At 39.8% G+C, this 21,131-nt stretch overlaps 1 protein-coding gene across 7 annotated transcripts in view; it reads left to right on the forward strand.

Moving 5' to 3' along the window:
- The first annotated feature begins 258 nt into the window (after window positions 1-258).
- Window positions 259-21,131, forward strand: part of exoc6 (exocyst complex component 6) — a 48,774-nt gene continuing 27,901 nt past the window's right edge. For 3 of the 7 annotated variants that reach the window (XM_027289375.1, XM_027289376.1, XM_027289374.1), the window contains exons 1-8: window positions 260-461; window positions 13,234-13,405; window positions 15,145-15,192; window positions 15,391-15,481; window positions 16,021-16,066; window positions 18,408-18,461; window positions 20,468-20,618; window positions 20,717-20,878. In XM_027289375.1, the coding sequence (XP_027145176.1) occupies window positions 364-461; window positions 13,234-13,405; window positions 15,145-15,192; window positions 15,391-15,481; window positions 16,021-16,066; window positions 18,408-18,461; window positions 20,468-20,618; window positions 20,717-20,878 (822 nt within the window). In that variant the 5' untranslated portion in view covers window positions 260-363. Of the gene's footprint in view, window positions 462-13,233; window positions 13,406-15,144; window positions 15,193-15,390; window positions 15,482-16,020; window positions 16,067-18,407; window positions 18,462-20,467; window positions 20,619-20,716; window positions 20,879-21,131 lie in introns of all 7 variants that reach the window. The other 4 variants (XM_027289379.1, XM_027289377.1, XM_027289373.1 and 1 more) reach the window with 3 other exon arrangements.

The following is a 21,131-nucleotide window of genomic DNA, read 5'->3' on the forward strand; positions in this document are numbered from 1 at the left end:
TATCTTGGGTCAAGCAGGCCTGTCAACAAAATGAATGTGCATTAATTAAGCAATTTTGTCAGCCTTTCTAATTATTCTGTAACTAATTATCTTCCTTTTGATATAAATTCCAAACAAACAAGCGACGGAGGCAACAGCAAACGATAACTGATTCTGGATGAAACTTTTGGGATGTGCAATTGTGTTGCTGTGGCCAACTTCACTGTAATGTCTGTACAGTAATGTCTGTACAGCTGGGATGAATTCGATGCTGCTCACATGGTCATCCCAGCTGTAGCTGTATTGCGTCCCCCACAGGCCAGACCTCACACTGACCTGTAGCTACAGCGATAGCCGTCACACACACACACACACACAACAATCATGGCGGAGAATGAAACCCTGGAGTGTATAACGGAGCACGAACGGATTTTACAGGAAATTGAGAGCACCGACACGGCTTGTGTCGGTCCCACTCTTCGGTAAGAATACGAGCCTTCTACGGGAGCCCTCCCCGGCCCTAACGTGTCCGTGTTCGGCTGCAGCTGCTCCGTTATGAGACCTTTTGTTCCACAGCTAGCTCAGCTACCCTAGCCACCGGCAGGCTAACATTAGCATTTGTAGCCAGCAGGCTGTATGGTGTTGAAATGAAGCATGAGCCTAGCTGGCTCGGTAGCTAACGGGCCAACGTGAAGCCCTGTGTCAGTCAGCTGGATGCACGTACAGTGAAGCTGTGTCCGTGTTGGGTTGTCCCGGTTCTGTGTGCTGGTGGACGGCTGTCAGGATGTAAACATCATGTGTGGGTGTGGCTGTGGGACTCTTATCATTCTGCAGCTAACGGTGCTAACTGTTGTGTGGCAGAAATGTATGAAATGAACGCTGCTGACATTCCGTTACACGCACGGTTTGGTGCGTCACCTCGACCCCCCGGGGTTTGGCGGTGAAACGGGATGTCCAGCGGCTCAGGCTAACGCTCTTTAGCTCACTGTATTGATTCTGTTTGGTAGTTAGCTACCAAGCATGTTTCTAAGGCCACAGTGAATGACACTAGTGACAAGCTAGTGTGTGTAAAGTGACTTCACACACACACACACACACACACACACACACACACCTGTCCCTTCCACACGCCTCCAGGCCGTGGTTGTCTGTATCATACCTGGGTGAAGCAGTGCCCTGAAGGTAACATTATTCAGCTGGCTGCCTCTCTCAGCTCGTTTCACTTTCACTGCTTGTTCTATGATCTTATCACTATCACTGTCATTCTTTTAACAGCCATGGAAAATGATAGTCATGCTCCTCAGAAAGACACCTTATTATTGTAGTAAAAATACCAAGTAATGTTCTATCGCAGGTGTCTCTGTGGAATGGAAATTATTTCATATAAGAATGGATTTGATGGCAGTTACACTGGCCAAACTTCTGTAGAACAGGATAGTTCTTCAAACCAGCAGGCCTCCCGAACATCAGTTTGTCTTCATGCATTTCATTCAAGTGTCCATTTCTCTTCTCTTCTTAATGCGGGTGACTGCGCTTGCTTCCAGGAGCTGTAATGTGGCCTGTTTTAGTGACAGTTGTTTATATCTCCTTCTGGATATGGACTAAAAGATGGTTAGGTGAAAAGAGGAAGTCATAAAAGATGAAGTCATAAAATAGTTATGCCAGATACATACTGTGTGTAGCTGGGCTGGGTGGGGTGACTGACTAACAGGAGCATTTTTATTATTATTCAGGCAATGATTACCCTTTTAAACTTGGAAACCATGTGACTGTGAATGCTTTTTAGATCATAGTCAGTGTCATGTTTCAGATGGAAGACTCATTTTAATGCAGTTCAACAATTTTGATGATAAAAAACATATTTGCACACAAATAAATAGATTATTTGCTGAGGTCATAATACATATACACACAGAGTAAAATCCTCACAGAGGATGTGATTTACAGTACTGTGGAAAGCAGCACAGAGTAAGAGAAGAATAATTTTTTTTAAGAAAGCAGTCTTGCATAGTCATAACAATGCAAAATCAACACAGAAAAGGTATTTTTATCGTCACCTGCACTGAATCTAAAGTCAAATTTAGTAATGATCAGAATTACAGGGCAGTCTAACTGAAAAACATACTGAAAAGAAGAATGATGAATAGTGTTTGTAACCCAGAGGCCACTACAGGCTGGCTGAAGTTAGCTTCCTGCCCTGACAGGAAACAGGAAGACAGTGACCTTTTTTTTTTCAGCAACCACCTGCTTTCAATTATTAATAACAGGAAGGAGGAACCTCATATGGCAGCGTGGAGGCTGATGATTACTGTGCTGCACTGACGTGCACGTCTCCACTTTGCATGTGCCGTGTCATTAATTACACCAGGCCTGGTTCTAGTCTCCAGTTTCACTTCATGGAGTTCTGTGGTGAGCAGTTAGTCATTTATAGATTCTCTCTGGTCATAGAAATGAAGCACCTCAGGGTTCTATGGCCTTAAGGCAAATAGAATCATTTTTTAAACATTCTGTAGTTTAAAGCCTGTTATGTAACTGTTCTACCGTAAAATAAAAATCCATATTTTAAGTCATGTTGATGCTACACTGACTTATAATCATGTGAATGCTGTCTGTCATTCCCACTCTGTGCCCTGTACTATGTAAATTTGGGCTGGGTATGTATGATCACCCATGAGAAGTACGTAACACTTTATGGCACTAAGTCACACACACCAACTATTTGACTGATTCTGGTGATGCCTGGTGAAATAAAAGGCTGAAAGACCGATGCCGAGCTGGGCTGACTGCTGCTGGACTAGTCAGTAATATTAGCTGCTGCTGGGTCTGCTGTTGGTGACCTGGTTGATGTTTGGCTGTTAGCAAAGTTGTTGTTGATCATAAGTAATGTAATCAGAACAAATACTCGAGTACAGCTGAACATAGTTACCACAGTGGTGACTAGTGTAACGTTCTTTGGACTGAGAGAAAGCTTGCAGTTTGAAAACATTGTCATCACGTTGGGCTCTGGGAACTTGATGTCACTGATGATGTCATCACATATACCTTCCACTTGTCCTCTGCTCTTTGAGCTGAATTTCCTGCAAATCACATGAAAGCAAGAGTGAACATTTGACTAGGTGAGGCAGCATCTGCATTTGTTTAACAAAATGTTTCTATTGGCTTCTGTGTAACTCCACAGTCTAACCGAAACAGTCTCAAAAGAATTAGCTTCAGTTTATTACACAAGGCTGATAAAGCTCTTCCATACAGTAATACATAACTTTTGTTTTTAGATTGTTCAGAACAATTTGGCAACTAACAAGCCAAAGGCGGTTGTATAAAACATTATGGATACAGATTAGGATGGGAGTAGACTATGTGAGGACTTGTATATCAATTTCAGTTTTTGTAGTAACAACAATATACTGGACTGATTACTAAAGGGCCTACCAGAGACAGGCACCTGCCCAGTGCCCATCAGGTCAGATGGCCCCTTATCCAAAGCTTCAATAAACAAACTGGTCATATTTCTTACCTTTGATTAATGCATGCCAATATTCAGTCATAACCATATTTTTTTGTTAGGGCTGTCTCATAATAGTGGACTAAACCATTAGTTGATGAGAAGAAGTCATTGTCAACTTTTTCATTAATCAGATGGTCACAGAATAAAACATCAACTTGGAACTCCATTCAGGAGCTGCGTCTCATCTCCGTAATGAAACTTTCAGGGGATTGTTGCAACAGGACCTTTCCTCTTGTAACACAGAAGGGCATTTACCAGCACTTAGCGCTCCTGTTAACTAACTCTGTCTGTCTCTGTGGTACTTCACAGTTAGAGTTGCAAAGGGGAAGTACATTTCTGGTAAATTTCCAGAAACTTTCCATGGGCAATTTTAGAAGTATTCCAAATTAGAAACTTCATGGGAATTATGGAAATGTATGGGAATTAACTGTGAATTAGGGGTAATTTATCATATCCAAACATAAAATCTAAACATTTTGTTTTGTCATAAGCAGACATGCAAAATAAAACAATTAAAAAACATTTGAACAGATTTATTTGTAAGTAGAACTTTATCAAGTTTGAATTATTTTATTGAACAGTATTATGTAGTCCGTGGCCTCAATAGACCTGCAGTAAGCAGTGTGCTATGTGCATGTGACTGAGAAACAGCAGATGTTCAAGTGTACCTGCATGAAATCTGGTTGTTTTAGTCAAGATTATGCTAAAATATATTTTCCCCAACTATATTTAAGTTCCCTGTTAAGGGCCAACCTTAATTTTTTTTATTTTTTTTTATTCCTGTTAATTCCCATGGAAAGTCTCCAACTCTGAATTATGCCGACTATGAAATTTTTATGTTGACTATGAAAATACCATTGAAGAAGACAGATTGGTCTATGTAATTGACTTATTGAGGTATATTATTTTGACCACATGACTTTGTACACTAGTTATTAATCTTTTCAATCTGATAGATCATCTAGAATGGAGACACTCATTGTTAACAGATGGTCCACTCTGTTAGCCAGCTGTATTGTTAGCAGTGTTTGCTGGAAGGATGGTCAGTCTGTGTTGCAGTATCCTGTACAGCAGTACATTTAGGCTAGTTATCTGTTAACATCCTGCCCGATCACAACTGTGCATGTACAGCTCTAAACAAAGATGACCATACACTATATGTACATTATTTACATAATTTGTCATCTTAGTAGACTGTACTGGACCACTTTGAGGTTGCTTCTGTGACCTGCAGGCTGCCAATTGAATAGGCCAGCCTTAAGGCTGTGTTCCATATCTGGTGCAGGTTTTTCCATCAATTTGAGTGTGGGTTGCGTGTTTTTGTTGTGGGACAACAATAAATTCAGTATAAATAGGACATATTGCAAAATGAATAGGAAATATATCCATTGACAAGGTTAGAAACTGTGATTTTTAATTGAAATAATAATTGTTTCCTTTAAACTTAGCTTTCATCAAAGAATCCTCCATTTCCAGCCTACTTGTCAGTTTGTGAAGGTAATCTGAAGAGATTTCCTCCTTGGATTGGCTTGATGGGCCAATTCGTACGTACCATATGGTCAAGCTGTTCCCACAACAGCTCAAGAGGGTTGAGATCTGGTGACTGTGCTGACCACTCCATTACAGACAGAATACCTGCTGACTGCTTCTTCTTTAAATAGTTCTTGTCCCATAATCTTTTCTTTTTATTGGCCAGTCTGAGATATGGCTTTTTCTTTGCCGCTCTGTCTAGAAGGCCAGCATCCCTGAGTCGCCTCTTCACTGTTGATGTTGACACTGTTGTTTTGCAGGTACTATTTAATGAAGCTGCCAGTTGAGGACCTGTGAGGCGCCAGTTTCTCAGACTAGACACTCTAATGTACTTGTCCTCTTGCTCAGTTGTGCACCTGAATCTCCCACTCTTTCTCAACAATTTGATGTTATTTTTATGGACAAAAAAATGCTTTTCTAAGTGACCCCAAACTTGTGTGTTGGAGGGGCTAAAGGTAGCAAAAAAAAAAAAAAAAAGGAACAAGTGAATAAGAGTGAGGGAGCGCCTGTATTGAGAAAGTCAGTGAATGAAATAAAAAGCTGTTTTCTGATTGTTTGATAGTTATGTTCAGGACAAACAAACATAAACACACCCCCATCTACCGTCCATCACCCACCTCCTGACTGCAACACCCGATGAGGTCTGAATAGGTCTTAGTTTGAATTCAAGGTTATCGACATTCTGTACAGACTTGTGAAGTGTGTGTGGGTGGTTATGTAAAGCATATGTAAAGCATATTTAACAGGAGCTCCCTGCACCTGTCTTTTAGTAGGTTAGTGGATTTCCATGAATGTTTATCAGCAATGACCTGGAGTTCCTGATAAAAACCTGCTGAAATGTGACACACACACATTAAACAGATAGGGAAAAGAAATGAAAACTGTGGTGAAGGTGTGTGTGTATGTGTGTGTGTTCCTTCATGTCATCTACAGACTCAGAGATACTGTATGGCAGTTGGCTTTTTAATAAAGAACATGTAAATGACATCAAACCAGTGAACTGTTGTTGATGGTTCCACAGAACCAAAAAGAGGTTTAGATTGAAACTTCGAATCAAAAAAATCAAATCAAATTGTGGATTTGGGAACTCATAACACCCCTATATTGAATTATTTCACAGTTATGTGGTTATATGATCTATTTTGTCCATATTTCTAAATAAAATTATTTACATTTTGAACAAAGTTATTGGTTTAACGACTGTCTCATCCCAGCATCCCCAGCTCTTCCTGAGGTGTGTTTAATTCTTGAAAACTGCCCCCCGCCTGGGGGAAAAATGGTCAAAATCATCCCTCTTCCAAAATGGTCATCCCTTCTTCCATCCTTTATGGCATTTTATCAATGCATGTGAAAATTACTTATATTTAACACTGGAAATAGAATTACCATTCGACATTTAGGGGGGCTTTATGATAATCAGCCTATTACCTATGTCAGCGGTTTTCAAAGTGTGAGGCGCGCCTCCCTTGGGGGGCGCCAGAGGACTTCGCGGCGGGGGAAAAAATAAAAATATATCTTACGAAGATATGTGTCTCATCACTGTGCGATGAAAACTCGGCAAGCTAGCCCCCAAAGAGTAGCAAAAAAATCCACAAAACGACACAGTATGTCTTATCCTTGCTGTTTCGTGTCAAAAGTTTTATTTCAGCACGAAGGAAACGCTGCTAATGTCTCTGCTAATGTCTCTGCTTTAGTTTGAATCAGTCACGAAGCTCCTGGTTGTTACATAAAGACAAAGAGGCTTTGACAGTGAAGTGAGACCTCTTGCTGCGATACACCTTTGGGTTTACTTCATTCTGGATCGTCATTGGTGGGTCAAAGGTGAATGTGGGCGTTACTAATAGATTCTCCTGACTCTGATTGGTCGACAGGTGACAGGTGTCAATCATCCACACTCTGTGTTGTTTTAGCCTTAGCACCGCTAGCTGCTATCTGCTGCTTCATATTCTTTAATACCGTTAGTTTCAAACATTGCGTCGTCTTAAAATTCAAAGTCTTCTTTCCTCCTCCTTAAATTGTTTTTTTAAGTGAAGATGTTTTTTAACAAAAATGTGTTTAAATGTATTTAAATATGTTTAAAAACACACAAAGATGTTAAAAACATACACAAAGTTGTGTTTAAAAAAATATTTGAGCACATTCACAAATAAAGATATTTAAAATGTTTTTACAAATATGTGTAAAAAAGATGTGAATGACATGATGTCCATAGTTAAGTGGTTATTGTTTCTTTCCGATAAATAGTATTGTCTTGTGCAGGCCATGCAACTGAGAATGCAAGCTATGAATCAGATGGGATTTAGGATTTGCCATGTCTAGCAAGTCACCCTAAAATTGACTAGAATGCAGGAAATTGCATCTAAGAAATACAAAATTTTCTGGGGGAGGACCCCCAGACCCCCCTGCTGGAGAATATGTCACATAAATGAAAAATTTCACCATCACCCCTGGTTTCTTTTTACAACTCGACTACTGGGTGTAGGTACAGTAAACAAGTATTTGGATTTTTTCCATGAACAATTTGACAGTTGTTGCGTGGGTGTGAGACTGTGGTCAGGTTCAGTGTGATTCTCAGTCAAGCATTAAGTAACAAAGTCACAAAACAAACTCAGCAATGAAACTCTATCAAATTATATGCGTATTGAAAAAGTCTTAAGTCCCCATCCACTGAAAGTCTGTTTTATTCACTTTTGCTTCTTCTGCATTTGGATGTTTGAGCTTCACTGTCTGCTGATGACCTTCAGTATTAGTTTAATATGTGTACTGCTTATTATGTTAATCATCACTGTTTTTTCAATTAGTTTTATTGTTTTCAACTAAAACATGTAATCATGACTTTATCATCATGTTTGTTGTGTCTGACAAAGACAAAGAGAATCAGTTTACAATAATACACTTTATATAAAACAGGAATGATTCAAATTCCAGTTATTAAAATAGCTTTAGATTCATTTCTGGTTTATCAATTGTTTCAGCTCTGCCTGCAGGCACGATGTTGTGAAATCACATAGTTTGGAAATCAGTCATGGTTCAATATTAGAGATGCAACGGTACTCTGTAAAATATTAAACCGTTCGGTCAGCTATGCACGAGACAATACACCCTTATGGACCGCGGGTTTTCGGATTTGCAACTATTTCGGGTTCGCCGTTGAATAGAACGACGACTGTCTGCAAACGTTGTTTGAAACATGCCCCATACTCAAAAGGAAACACAAGTAATATGACCAAGCATCTCCAGCGTAAGCATCCTAATATAACGCTTCCTGAACACAGGACAGTCCAACAAAAGGGAACACCAGTGAAACAATTGTCTATACAGTGCTTTTGAACAGACCTACAGTGCCATTTCAGACAAACACAAGAAAAGAACCTGTGCAGTGGGAGCATTTATTGCTGAATATTTTCAGCCCTTTCCTGTGGTCGAAGATGTGGGGTTTCATCATTTAATGAAAACACTCGACCCGCGTTATGTTATGCCCTGCCGCACACATTTCAGCATTGTAATTCCAACCTCTACGACAAAGCGTGCAAAGCCATTGAAAACGATTTGGCTCAAACACAAAGCCTTGCACTGACCACAGATAGTTGGACCTCCCGGGCAACAGACAGTTACTTGATGGTGACGGTCCACTATACTGTATGTCGGATTGGCAGATGAAGAGCACTGCACTCGACCCCTGTATGAAAGCCACACAAGTGTGCACTTGGCAAAGTAATTGAGCAATGTAGTGACTGAGTGGAAGTTGGAACAGCCAAATATGAGCATACCAGTCGCACAGATAACAGCTGAAGTGTTCTAATGTTCATTCAAAATAGGCAAAGCTTTTGTTTCCCAACAATTGTTTTTCAACAATTTGTCAACGATAAAAGTTCACCTTTTCTTCCAAAATTGTTTACCTCTCTTTTTATCCTACTGTATAGTGTACAGTTGTCCCTCGCTATATCGCGGTTCATTTTTCGTGGACTCGCTGTTTTGCGGATTTTTTTAGTGTAATTTTGCATGCTTTTTTTTACAGCGTACTGTACAGTATGAACGTGCATTGTGTTCTACGTCCTAAATTGGCTAAGGGAGAACCGCACATGTGTTCTGCGTCCTGATTAACTAAGGGAGTACTGTACAAAATGCGTGTCAAAAGGTGTATAAAGGTGTGTGGTTAGGGGTTTTACGGCCTTAAAACATGTATAATAATTGTAAAACTTACTTCGCAGATTTCGTATTGCGGGTTATTTTTTGGACTGGACCACTGTATACCGAGAGTCAAGGCTAAGAGGGACTTTACCACTTGAAAGTGTGTTTTTTGTTTACATTTTTGTATGTGTTATACATGTTTTATTACTACTGTATAATGTATACAAGTAGTCAAAGGCTTAGAGGCGCTTTACCATTATAAAGTTTACTAACTGTTTACTTAAAATAAAAAGAGAATTTTGGAGAGAAAAAAAATTGTTCTCCTTACGCACAAAACAAATACCGAAACCGTGGTCCAAAAATGAAGGTACAGACTGTACCGTGGGTTACCTGTACCGTTGCACCCCTATTCAGTATACAACTTAGACAATGTGATGTGGAAACCTGAAGCCTGCTTTACACTGACATGGACAGCAAGGAGCCGAGTCCACACCACAACAGCCACCATGAAGTCAAAGTTCAGTAGTTACTGTCATTGACCTTTTTAGTTTGTTATGTTTTAGAAATAAATACTAAATAAGTCTGATTAATATAGATCAGGGGTCGGCAAGTAAGTTTGGACCCGGGCCAATTTTTTTTCTGACAATTCCATCGCGGTCCATGACCATGACCAATGCTTGCTCAGTGCAGTGCTTGGATAGGGAAAGTAATGTTACCGCATGAAATAGACTCGCCTGTCAAAAAAAAAAAAAAAATTCTACAATTAATCTCGGGTCCGGATGATATGGCGATCCGGTCCGGATCCGGACCCCGGTCCGCGGGTTGGGAACCCCGGATATAGATGGTTATCCTGGTGGTGATTATCCTGAGAAAAGAAAGGAGGCCAAATGAATGTCGTTAGCTGTCATAATGTGTTTGCAGCTCACTAGATAGCCTTGAAGCATTTGTGCTTAACTGGTACAATCAACTGAAACAAACTGAAATGTGGTTTCACTCATAATCTTCTTATCATTGCTTATGTTGAACTGTATTCCAACAGTTGGTTCAAGGTGTTTTGAATAATCTATTTAACAAAAAAAAAAAAAATAACTGCGGGGAGTCCCCCCGGCTGATGAGCAGTTGGCACCTTGCATGGCAGCTACTGCCCTAAGTGTATGAATAGGTGAATGAGATATGTACTGTAAAGCGCTTTGAGCGTTTGGAAGACTAGAAAGGTGCTATATAAGTGCAGTCCATTTACCACAGGAGAGGAGCCTGATAGCTGAAAGCTCTGGCTCCCAATCTACTTTTGGAAACTATAGGAACCACAAGGAACCCAGCATCCTGAGAGCGCAGTGTTCTAGAGGGGTAATAAGGTATTATGAACTCTTTTAGATAAGATGGTGCCTGACCATGAAGAGCTTTATAAGTAAGGAGAAGAATTTTAAATTATATTCTAGATTTAATAGGGAGCCAATGCAAGGAAGCCAAAATGGGAGAGATGTGATCTCTGATCTTGGTTCCTGTGAGAACACGTGCAGCAGCATTCTGAATTAACTGCAAAGTCCTAAGAGACTTATTAGAGCAGCCTGATAACAAGATTCTTTACAGTGGAGCTGGAGGCCAGGGTGATCCCGTCTAAAGTAACTAAGTCTCTATAAAGAGAGTTTCTGAGGTGTTTGGGTCCAATTACAAGAACTTCAGTTTTGTCTGAATTTAACATCAGAAAATTGTAGGTCATCCAACTTTTTATATCCTTAAGGCATGCTTGGAGTTTAGTTGACTGATTGGTTTCATCAGGCTTGACCAATAAATATAATTACATGTTACTATAATAATTACTATAATTACATATCAGTCTTTAATGTTGCAGGGAAGTGTGACATCAGCTCATTTCCATACCTCTATTTTGTCCTTTTTGTAGGTTATCCTTAAATTGATGTCAAACATGTTCATTTCAATAAACTGTATATTATTGATCAAAAATGTATGAAAGGAGCATTTCACTATGATGCCAATAGATGGAGCTGTTACTCCAGCTGAAATAAATGATGGGCGTTGTGATGTGGACTTGGCTCCTTGCTGTTAAATGAGTTTGAGTCTTTAGTCTTTAGTCTTTTGTTTACATTCAGGAGACATAAATGAATATTTAACATGTATGTGTAAGTAGGGTTGCAAAATTCTGGGAATTTTCAAAGTTGGAAACATTCCATGTGAATTAACGGGAATTTATGGGAATAAACTGGGAATTCACAAAATTGAAGGTTGGCCCTTAACAGGGAACTTAAATATAGTTGGGGAAAATATATTTTAGCGTAATCTTGACTAAAACAACCAGATTTCATGCAGGTCCACTTGAATATCTGCTATTCCTCCATCACATGCACATAGCACACTGCTTACTGCAGGGATATTGAGGCCACGCCCCCTACCTGCACAGGTGATTTCTGTACCTGGACCACACTTTAGAGCCCAGAGCACACAGACACTGTTGAAGACATACATTTGAGCTCATGGACTACATAATATTGTTCAATAAAATAATTCAAACTTGATAAAGTTCTACGTACAAATAAATCTGTTTGCATGTCTGACACAAAAACATTTTTATATTAATGTTTATATGTTATACAGTTTACATTACCACCAAATTCCAGTTAATTCCCCAAAATTCACATTAATTCCTATAAAGTTTCCGATTTGGAATATTTCCAAAATTCCAAAACTTAACTTTGCTTAACTTCCCGTGGAAAGTTTCCAGAAACTTTACAACCCTTTTTTAGTAAGTAGTTAGATAGTTTCTTACAATATTTTAGGTCTTTGTTATGTTTTTTATATTGTAACTTAAATGAAGAGTGACTGAATATGGCTCATTCTGTTGGATTCATGATTCTAGATAAATGTATTACTACCAGCATTTGAGCAGTATCCTAGACAGAAAGTGTTGCATGTTCATTACAAATATTGTTTTGTATTTGTCCAATTTAAAAAAACAAACTTTTTAATCAGAGGAATTGTTCAAATATATTTCGACACTCCTGGTAGCAATGCAGCCTTAAAATTAATCTTAAAACATTAATAGACCATCTTCATTTGAGGTTGCTACTGTACACTCAGCTCATACAGTTTCTGAACTGTTTCTGAACAGTGTTTGTTTGGTAGTTCCATTTCTAATGTCCAATCAGTCATAGGCCTGCTTCTACACAAATACACAGTGTGTAGAGACACTCAAACACACACAGATACATATCTACATACACCATCTGTGCCTGTTGAAACAAGGCCGGGATAGGACAGAGAGAAGTGTGTGTGCATGTATGTGTGTGGTGGTTGGATGAGCAGTAGTGTTTCATAGCATAGACCCATGAAGTAAAAATACAGCCCTGATGCTGACATTGAACAACACAGAGAACTCTGATTAATCTACAGCACTCCTCAACAGTAAGCAATGTGTCAGGTAGGCATTAGGTTTGGGTTACAATACATTGTTATGTGACCACAGACTGTATGAAAATGAATGTGCTCTGAGCTGCAGGAGCTGGATCTGCCCTACATGTTGCTCAGTGGAGCTGTTGTAGGGAAGTAGTTGTGAAGATAACAGCTCCTCCCTGCATGTGTTCATGCAGTGATTAAATTCTGTAGACACAGTGGACACTTTCCACAGGGATGCTTGGCACACTTGTTGTAGCTAGGTAGTTTTGCTGCCGGTTTGTTTCCTCTGTAGAACAGTTGACAGGGAGTGTAAATTACAAATAAGATGAGTTGACAGAATTCACTGTGAGCGATACCTTTCACACAAAGTTATTTTATAAGAGAACTTGAATGGAATGAGTGTGTGTATTCAGTGCTATTTGCACAAAATTATGAACTCTCCATGTGATAAATACTAACTGTACACACAAAGGCCAACAGGCAGCCGGGAAAACACAGAGCGCTAAGCAGTAAAATGGAGTGATAGCTTTTCTAGGCTGTGGTGAGGCTCCTCCACCAGGCTGCAGATGGACATGTGCAAAGTCATATACAGAGAAATCATTTTTATTCAGTCCTCTATTTCGCCATCTTTCCCCTCCTCCTCCAACCACGTTTCCTCGCTCGTTTGTGTCTCTCAGGTCCATTTACGATGACCAGCCCAACGCCCACAAGCGCTTCATGGAAAAGCTGGATGCCCGGATAAGGAACCATGACCGCGAGATAGAGAAGATGTGCAATTTCCACCACCAGGGCTTCGTGGATGCCATCACAGAGCTCCTCAAAGTCCGTGCTGATGCAGAGAAATTGATGGTAAGAGAGATTACTGTAAAGCCAGAAGAGGCAACAGCAGGACAGTTTGCCAACTGGACTGTTAAGAGAACCGAATAAAGTATAGACAGCTAGAGTTTTATTTTGATGTAATCCACTACATCACTGCAGGACTAATCATCACTGAAGAATCAACTCTGGTCTCCCCAAAAGAAGTTTCTAAGAGCATTATTCTGTTTAATATGTTAAATATAATCATGTTTCAGATGCATTTAGAAGGTTTGTAACACATTATTTACATGACACACAAACTGTTATTATTAGTTGGAACAGTGCTTTAGTCAAATTCTCTGTTCTTCCTACTGTAACCGTAGAGAGTCATATAACTGGAGTTAAATTACTGAATTACTGAATATGAGACTATTGCTGTGCAGTCACCATGTGAGATATCTCAATAAGATGAGTGTTTTTGAAAAGGATAACTGTTTGTTCTTCACTAACAAAGCCTGTACCCCAATCAGAAACCTGTCGGAGCCACTTAACACTTTTTAATAGTCCTTGGTTTTTGGATACGCATGTTTCCCTTATTAAGATCTCATAGTCTCATCTGATGGGGTTGGACATAACAGGTAGCATTTCTACTGGCTAATTGTTTCCGATGTAATGGGACAAGGTAGCAAATGAGAATACGCAGTGTCTCGATACAGAAGGATCATAGGTTATATACAGCATTCTGTTGTTTTAGATAACAGTCTTGCTTATGTTTCTAAAAAAAAGTCCTGTTTCTGTGGTACTGCATCCTAGCTGAATGATAAAAGAGGCAGTGATTACGTGGCCGGTCCCTCTTGCTTGGAAGCTTCACTGTTGAAAGGACTGTCATCAAAAAGCCGACTGGTCAATTGGGTCATGGCTCTCAGCCGTGTGACAAGAGCCGAGAGTTCAAAAATCCCCATCCAGAATCGAGAAGTTTGTCACTGAATCTGTGAGAAAGAGCCTGTCACAAGCCATTAAACCCCATGAAAGGCCCAGTGCACCGCCGATGGGTTCAGGTCCCCGCTGCCTGGTTAAATCTGAATTTGCCTGCTTTTGTCCTTGCCCCTTCATGGACAATGAGCTGATTACAAGGCTGAGCAGCTGCAGCGAGGGAGGTAGAGAGGGAAAAGAGAGGGCATGAAGAGGGGGAGCAGACAGAGACAGGAGGGATGGATAGACATGTGACAGCATGTATGGCTGAACCAGCATCAAGGTACATTCATGCATTTAAAAAAAGGATTCAACTTTTACAATTTCAAAAACATAAAGGGGGCTCTCCCTAAGAGAATGCCATGGAATAAAGCCTGAACAGTCTCAGAACCCTTAACATCCAACCTGCAAGATGTCTCAAGATTAATATTCTCAAAAACATTCACTTGGATTGCTTCTTGTTTATGCTCCCAACATGCAGCAGTCACCATTTCAACAAACCTCATGAGAATTCAGATCTAACAGTGTTAGTCCACCTCTCACTTCCCTACTCTGAGTGTGGCTCCCCAACATCATTGGTTCCTCCTAATTTCCTAAAACAGCTGGGCATTTTTTGCAAACATAACTCAAACAAGAAGAAATTGTGCATTTGTTAGGTGGATTTATCCACATCTAGTGAGCGAGTAGCAGGACTGTGTATATATGGCACAGAGGAATAATACACATGGGATTTGTTGGAAATGAACAAAAGTTGTCTGACTCACGAGGAGAGAGCTGAGGCTGTACAGTTAAACTGATGTCTGTGTTTGTTTTAAAAGGGTCAAGTGACAGACACTAATCGAAGACTACAAGAAGCTGGAAGGGAGGTAAGTCGTGTGTGTGTGTGTGTGTGTGTGTGTGTGTGCGCAGAAGTGAAAAACTGTCCTTTTGTGCTGTCAGGACATATGCATACTCGTTAACCGCAAAGACAGCTCTGTGTTTGACGTGACCGTTCTTTAACCTTGTCGTTAACCGTGATGGCCTCTTTCTCATTGTCTCCCTCCACCATATGTTCCGTCCTTCAGGTGACAGCTCAGACAGAAGAGGTGATCCGCTGTCGGATCCAGCAGAGGAACATGGCCACCACTGTGGAGAAGCTCCAGCTCTGTATACCAGGTACCACTGCTGTGATAGTCACTTTAATTCTAGTTAATAAGGTATTAGTGTTAGTCACCCGATTTACTTCAAGATACCACTGGAGTCCAAGTACATGTACTTGTGCCTAGAAGATGAGATAAGATAGACACTGTTTATGCATGCTGCCGAACACAAACCTTTTAAAAGAATTCAAAAGTTGGTTAATATAACCTGAAATCTGAGTATATATGTGTATGTATGTATTAATGGAACTAATAGAGCACTGAAGGAGCCATAAGGAGCAATGAGTGACAGAGTGGAGGTGTACAACTTCAGGCCCTCCAGTAACCTGAAACATTTGGTGGTTTGACAGTGTCTTCTAAAAATATTAAATTTGGGTTGGACTGAGGACATTTTTGGTTGATGAAAATTTCTGTCCAGTATGTTTTATTTTACATATATGTTCGTGATCTTTGTATGCACTGTAAATTTGTTCTTTAGAAGCAAAAGTGAGTCAAATGTTTTAACCAACAGACACTGCTATTGATCCTGTTTCCCTGTCTTCTCCTATTTTGCAGTGCTAGAAATGTACAGCAAGCTAAAGGAGCAGCTGGAATCCAAAAGGTATTCATCTCACAAAGTATTTCATCACTGTGTGGCTGATGTACGACATTAAAAACAACTTACAGGAATGTTGAAATGAAAGAGTAACTCAATTTAATAATGTGACCTACTCTGCAAACCCTACATGGTGACAACATGCTTTTCCCTACCCTGACCACAGCCAGCTGTAATGTGTGGTAGCACTTTCTCTACAATACTGCCCAGGTTTTGGGAGAAGCATGTTGTTCCCACAACCTGGCAGGGCAAGATGTTCAACACACTTTCATTTTATGGTGTCCAGAACTGCTAACTTTTTCTTACTTCTAAAATCTAGTGTCTAAAGTCTTGTTTTTTATTGACCTCCAGTGGTTTCACGAACCCAGAAGCATCTAAAAGCACAATATATATTGACCTGAAATCTATCAATCAGTGCTGCTGGCTGTAGTCAGGAGCCAAATGTTTTTCCACTGCTCTGGCTTTGATTGAACTTCAATTTTACCCCATGAACTCCATGTTTGGCCATATTTACATGCCTGTCTAAAGAGGGGAGGGGAGTTCACATTGGACAGTAAAATAATGACCCTTTCTTGTTCATTACCGTGTACCAAAGGAAGAGGCCATTCACTGGCAGGACAATTGACCCTCAGTGTGCCCTTGTTCACAACAAGGCCCCCTCATTGCAGCCCACAGCCAATCCAAGGCAATTAGACCATGCTGGCCACCTTGTGGGATTTGTGTGTGTGTGTGTGTGTGTGTGTGTGTGTGTGTGTGTGTGTGTGTGTGTGTGTGCGTGTGGAGAGTGTGCTTGCACTAATGACATAGCCTATACACTTACTATGAATTGGAACAAGTTTGTATGGCACGATTGCACATTGTTATCCGTGCTGATGCCCTGGTCACATTCTGTTCAATTTCCTGCCACTTGCAGCCTTTGTATGCTTCGTCCTGGTGCTCTGCACTCTGACAAACCTTTTCACTGTACAGTTGATGTGGTTGTCTTCTGCTCATGTGTATGCAGGACATTTTACACTCACTGATCGACCAATTAGATCCCTTCACAGCCTGCCTATCAGCCTAATGATGGGAGCCCAGCACACTGACCCAGAGCTGAACCCTTGTGATGTGTGCACACTATGAAAGACCACAATATCTTTATAACACAGGTGGCTGAATAGCCATTGAGAATAAGATGCAGTAAGCAGTGAATTGCACATATATGTAGCTCCCATATTTTCCCACGTGCCATATTTTAATATACTGATCACAGTTAAAAGAGGTTGCAAAGGGGTGGAAAGTTTTTATGGTAGATTTCTGGAAACTTTCCATGGGAAGTTAAGCTGGGGAATTTGGGAAATATTCCAAAACAAAACTTCTAGGGAATTCTGGAAATTTATAAGAATCTCTGGGAATTAACTGTAAATTGGGGATAATTTAGACAAACTGTATCATATCCAAGTAGAACTTTATCAAGTTTGAATTATTTTATTGAACAATATTATGTAGTTCACAAGCTCAAATGTGTGGCTTCAACAGTCTCTGTGTGCTCTGGGCTCTAAAGTGTGGTCCAGGTACAGAGATCACCTGTGCAGGTAGGGGGCGTGGCCTCAATAGCCCTGCAGCAAGCAGTGTGCTATGTGCATGTGACTGAGGAATAGCAGATATTCAAGTGGACCTGCATGAAATCTGGTTGTTTTAGTCAAGATTATGCTAAAATAATTTTCCAACTATATTTAAGTTCCGTGTTAAGGGCCAATCTTCAATTTTGTAAATTCCCAGTTTATTCCCATAAATTCCTGTTTATTCCCATGGAAAGTTTAAAATTTCACAGAATTTTGCAACCCTTGTCATGTGCTGTAGTTGTTCCTTCTGTTCATACTGGCTGTTAAAGAGCACTCCAGTGTTTTACCAGCACTCACACATTGTCAGACTCACAATGACCAGAGACATCACCTGTTTTATTCTTCTTTCTCGCCCACATTGGTACCTACAGAACACACAATGCTACATGGCATTGATACTCACTCCAGATATTTTCATTTCACCTGATATCACAAACTCTGACTGCCAAAGAATCAAATTGTCTCAGATACACTTATATATATATATATATATATATAATATATTTATATTTTTTTGAGATTTCTATATTTGTTCCCATCTCACTTACACTGCATTAGGATCTCCCATCTGAACAGGAAGAAATTTATACAAGCAAGAAAAAAAGCATTTTACATTCGTGTGGTCATCTGATTTATTTATTTTGTTAAAGACAGATTTAAAAATGTGAACATGGTTTAATTTCTGTGACTAAAGGATTGTAGCCATGATGCATCTTAACTGAAGTTAAACTGTTTGTCTGCAGATACTATGCTGCGTTGAAAACCATGGAGCAGCTAGAGAAGGTCTACATCCCTCGGTAAGATGAAACCAGGTTTCTTCAACCACATTTGTCCAAGGGCCAGAATGAGGCCTAATAACCATGTTATTATCATCATGTTACCGTATTAGCCTATATCAGTGTGAACAAAATTTCAGAAAGAACGCAATCCTGATTGGATATTAATCAACTTTAACCAGTTTTAGTGCTATTATGCAGTTGCAGCATTCATGTGCATGTGACATCTGGTTGATACTACATGCCCCACCAAAAGAACTCTTACCATTTTAATAAAGAATAAAGATCATTCTGGTGTCTTTGAACAAATGTTTTGGTATAAAAATATACAAAATATTTCTTGGCAAACACTTCATATATGCTATCATAGTCAAACTTTTTAAAAGAATTCAAAAGTTAGTTCATATAATCTGGAAGCTGAGTATTAGGGCTGTTTTATTCATGCAACTGGTAGAGCACTTAAGGAGCCATATGCTGCAGCAATGAGGCAACAAGTACTGAGGGACAGTTATTATAGTCAATCACTTACATTTCACATTCAAACCACACCTGCAGCATAGTCCACTTCTTCGTGAAGCTCAGTGTGTTTCAACTGTAACACCACAAAATCAAGATGATGCTCAACTTTACAAATCAGTCGGCCAGATGTAACCACATTTAAATTTGACAAACAAAACAAGACCGAAAGCAGCAGTGCGACGTCCACCACAGGTTTACTTTGGCTCTTGTGGTGTTGCAGGTTGTTGACCAATATGAAACAATGATTGAAACTTCTGTATGTAAATGTCTGTGATGTAATTTTGCAGAATGTAAATGATTAACCCCATGCTGCATTCATCTGCAAAGCCAAACAGTCTAAACCATGTATATTTTTGAACACTTAGATCCCATCAGATCAAACCATATCTCTGTTCCTAACATTGGTTTGCACCAATGAAAATGCTAACACAGTATTTTTTGTGAATATGGTTTGCCGTTTACACCCCTATCACCATGCAGCAATACAGGGTCTATTGACTGTATTGTGGCTTTATTAGCTGGGCCGTGTCCACTGGGTGGCTGCTGAGCACAATTCTGTTCCACAGAGTTGAGGTGGAGCAGACAGGGGAAAGCCAGCAAACATTTTCTCCATAAAATATTATCCAGTTTCACCAAAATCAGTGAATAAAGTTGTTTTGTACAGTAATCAGAGAGGCCAGAACTGTCACTGGTGAAGCATAATGCAAACCCCAAAAAGAAACTGATGCCCTGGTAGTGTTATAAGAAAGAAAGTGCTTCATTGGACGCAAAATTAGTATACTTCCCCAAATGCGGGATCAGTAACATTAACTATTCTAGAACAAATTCTGAAATACCATTAAAATACCTACATAGGGTCTTTTTATCACTGTTTGGTCAGACACTTGACTTATAGTGTGGTCATATGTGATTAAAAATAAAAAGATAGTTGTTTCAACTTCATTGGGAGTTTAAAGCTACGTTAATTTAATTTTTTGGCCACTTGGTGTGAGCAGACCAAGCTGTAAACCTAACAAGGTTCTTATGACGTCTATTTAAGCAAACAACAGTATTAGTATTCACATGTTTTTTGGAACTCCTGAAAAAATAAGCTGCCAAATGCTCCACTATGTTCACCAGCTAGTCTCTAACTGTCTGTCTTGATGCTAATGAAATTAAAACAATGAGCTGAAAAGTTCTGTAGGGCTGTAGAACTGGAGAGTTGGTGATAATTGTCTGTGGGTTTCTTACTATGTGACAGCTTTCACATTACACATATTCATCAATGGGTAAATATTGATTAGTAAAGCTTTAATATCACTTCCTTCTTGTCTATTCTTCTCCAACATGCTTAACCAACAAGAATTACACATTACAGGTCCATTGTGTAAGATTTAGTATTTCTTTCCAGGAATGGAATACAATATTCTTAATTATGTTCTCATTTCATTTTATTTCCAAATGAGCCTTTTATAGCTACAGTACATTTTAAAGTGGACATAACTGGACTTGTGCTGTGTCTCCTGCAGGGTCAGTCAGTACAGGTTTTGTCAGATCATGGCTGAAAACCTGCCCAGACTGAGAGAGGAGATCAAGGAGATCTCCATGTCAGACCTCAAGGACTTCCTGGAGAGCATCAGAAAACACTCTGACAAGGTTGGAGAGACTGCCATGAGACAGGTATGAGGCCTATATTTGTAATAATCCTCCCAATACCTGTGATATGGTATTCATCAGCTCATCGATCTCTGTATGTGTGTGTGTGTGCTTTTCTCTAGGCACAGCAGCATAGGACCTTTAACAGCGCTGTTGCCAAGCAGGCCAGCATGGGCCACTACACCAAGCCTGTGTACTCCCTCAATGGACGAACACACACTCACACTCACAATGGCCTGATGATGGATGATGACACAGGAGATGAGGAGGATGCAGATGAAGAGGTGATCAGACCGAAATAATTCTATGCTTCTTTCCAAAACTAGGTTTTGTTTGTAGCCTCAGGCTTCAGAGTGGAGAGCTTGTTATCTTGTTATATAAATGTTATAGCTTCCTCAGTGTTGAGTCGTTATATGGAATAAATGAGTCTTTAGTCATTCATAATCCAAGCATAAATTCAGCAGCTCCGTATAATGGTTGTAAAAACATTGTTTATTTTCAGTGAATAAGGTTTTTTCTACCTGTTTTCACGGGTTA

This window comes from Larimichthys crocea, chromosome XVI, assembly GCF_000972845.2.
Source record: "Larimichthys crocea isolate SSNF chromosome XVI, L_crocea_2.0, whole genome shotgun sequence".
Classification (NCBI taxonomy): Eukaryota; Metazoa; Chordata; class Actinopteri; family Sciaenidae; genus Larimichthys; species Larimichthys crocea.